At 62.1% G+C, this 2,636-nt stretch overlaps 1 protein-coding gene across 1 annotated transcript in view; it reads right to left on the bottom strand.

Moving 5' to 3' along the window:
- The window catches only part of LOC106013979, a gene marked incomplete at its 5' end in the record, with an annotated part of 17,225 nt that overhangs the window by 9,492 nt on the left and 5,097 nt on the right, over positions 1-2,636 (bottom strand). Inside the window, 2 exons of the mRNA XM_013090946.1 lie at positions 3-743; positions 876-2,627. Of these exons, the coding sequence (XP_012946400.1) occupies positions 3-743; positions 876-2,627 (2,493 nt within the window). The remainder of the gene's footprint in view (positions 1-2; positions 744-875; positions 2,628-2,636) is intronic.

Genomic DNA, 2,636 nt, shown 5'->3' with positions numbered 1-2,636 from the left:
ACGGGGTCGTGGAGCAGTTTCCAGGCCAGGTCAGTGCCGCGTCGTACGGCCGGGGGGAGGGGCTTCTTCCGGTTCTCCAGCACTGTGTTGATCATCTCCTTGGTGTCCTCCTCTCCCTCCTCCTCCTCCTCTTCCTCCCCGCCTCTGTGCCGGTCCTGACACCCAACTGGCGGAGTGACCCCTGTCAAACTGTCCCGATCAGACAAACCCTTCCCCTCCATCTCCTCCAACTCGTCCACGTAGTCTTCCGTCTTGTCGCTGCCCGCCTCAGACACAGGCTTGTTGCTCACCGTCATCTCTTCCCGCTCCTTCTTCCCCTCCACCAGGCTTGACCTACTATCCGCGTCGGCCGGCTCGTCGGGTAAACCGTTGTTGAGGATGTCCAGGCTTCTCTTCAGCTTCTCAAACTCCACCTCTGGGTCCTCCTCGTCTTCGTCTCCCGGGAAGTCAAAAGCTGCCATTTTGTTGTCGTTTGACTTGTCCTTGAAGTCTGTGTCGTTCGACTTGTCCTTGAAGTCTGTGTCGTTCCCCTCGTCAACCACTTCCACCTTAATGACGGGCTCGCTCGCTGTCGATAACCCGCGCGGACCTACGTCTGTCTGTGGGGGGCACGTCTGCTCAGACTCGTCGTCCTTGTGGGGCGTGACCTCCGGGTCGACCTTCAACTCCTCCGTCCTTGAACTTGGCTGTGTCCCTGAGGGAACCTCTCCCTCCTCCAGACCCTCTCCTTCCTCTACCTCCGTCTTTTCCGAAGAGACTTCCGAGCCCTCCTGAGCTTCCATCTCCTCCTCCTCCTCTACTACATCTTCTTCCTTCTCCTTTTTCTCCGCTGCCTCACAACTCTCTCTCTCCTCCTCCTCCTCCCCTCGCATCACCTCCTCCGTGCTGCTGCCTCCCTGCCGGTGCGTGGATCCCCCCACATCCCCCTCACCATGGGTCCCCCCCGTGGTGGCGTGGAGAGGCTGGAAACGTTCAAAAGGCGCGTCAGTGTCGGAGTCGTCTGTGTCATGTGGCGAGCGCGTGTGTCGCTCCTGTAGCTTACGACACAGAGTGTCCAGTTTGTATGCCTTGCCCTTCCGCGACCGCTTCCGGGTCACGATGTGGGGCACCTCAGGGGCAGTGGGGGGCACGCTGGAGGTCACAGGGGTCACATCCTCGTCCTCAGGAGCCGGCCTCTTACGTAACAAAAGCTGTGTGACCTTGGACAGCCCCCCGTCCCTCGCGTCGCGCACACACCTCAGTCTGCGCTGCTCTTCCTCCTCTTCCTCTATGGCCTCCTCTCCCTCCTCCTCCTCATTCTCGAAGGACCTCCGTGGAGAGTTGGGGTTGCTGGACAGTGCGGGGGACACAGACTTGGGCTTGGTAAGGTCTAGTGGGCTCTCCTTGTGCTGGCTGCCCGGCCGCCGGCGACCTTGACCCTGGGTCACGCTGACCCCGGCCTGCCTCTGGTCCTCTCCCCCTCGTGTGTCCGGCATGGTGCCGCTGCCAAACTTGAGGGTCATCTGCTGCAATATGTCCATGCCGTCTGTGGCGCCGGGCCGGTCTTCCTCCCTCTGGCACTCCCCGCCGGGGTAGCACATGTCCTGTAGCCTGCTCCCCCCCGCTGTCTGCTTCTCCCCACCGTCCCGGAACAACAGGCCGGCGATCGTGTTCCTCCGCTCCGTCTCCGTCACCTCGTGGTCAGATCCACCAGTCTCCCCGGCAGGTTCCGACATGCGACGACCGCTCAGACTGTCCGTCGTCGTGGCAACACCGCGGTGGTTGCTGTGCAGTGACTCTGTGAGCGCCGCCTCGCTGATGTTGTACATCCTGGCCACCTCGCCGGCCCCCGTCTCGTCCTTGTGCGCCTGCAGGAAGTGCAGACAGAGAGCCTCGGAGCTCTCGGCGACGTGCTCACAGAGGCGACACACGTGCGCGTCCGCGTCCTCCCTCAGCTGGTACGAGCTGTCCTCGCTTGTGTTGCTCTCGTTCAGCTCGTTCCCGCTACCGGCGTCCATGCCAGGAGCCTCCGGCCTCATGCCCATGTGGCGCGCCAGGTTGCCCATCCCCGGCAACATCCCGGGCTGGGGGCTGGGGTGGCCAGGTATTCCCGAGTGAGGCAGCATGGGCCAGAACGGCATCATCCCGTTGAGAACCGGATTCATGCCCGGCACGCTCATCGGCATAGGTGGCATCCCGAACAACTGTCGCATGTAGGGGTCGCCGCCTCCTTTCTCCTTGCGGGATCCGCGCGGGCCTCGTGGGGGGCCTCGTTTGGTAATGATGGACAGACCGCTGGCATCGGCGTCCACGCCCTGCGGCAGACTTCCGTCCTGGTTGAGCACCGTGGCCGGCTTGTGGTCGTACTTCTTGAGGTGCAGCTTGAGGCTGTGGCAGTACTTGGTGGCGTAGGTACAGTCGGAGCAGCGGTACTGGTACACGTTGGTGTGAGACTTCATGTGGGAGTTGAGCATGGACTTGTTCACGCACGTGTAGTTGCACTTGTTGCACTTGAAGGGCTTGGAGCCGAAGTGGTTGCGGAGGTGGTACTCCAGGTGGTGCTTGTACTCGGTGACAAACGCACACTTGGGGCACTGCAGCAGCTTGTCTTCCTTGATGTGGGAGCGCGCGTGTTCCCAGAACTTGTCCTGTGGGGG

Source organism: Aplysia californica, unplaced genomic scaffold (genome assembly GCF_000002075.1).
Source record: "Aplysia californica isolate F4 #8 unplaced genomic scaffold, AplCal3.0 scaffold01709, whole genome shotgun sequence".
NCBI classification, from domain to species: Eukaryota; Metazoa; Mollusca; class Gastropoda; order Aplysiida; family Aplysiidae; genus Aplysia; species Aplysia californica.
Note: the sequence above shows the minus strand (reverse complement) of the source record. Positions and strands in the feature narration are given on the sequence as shown.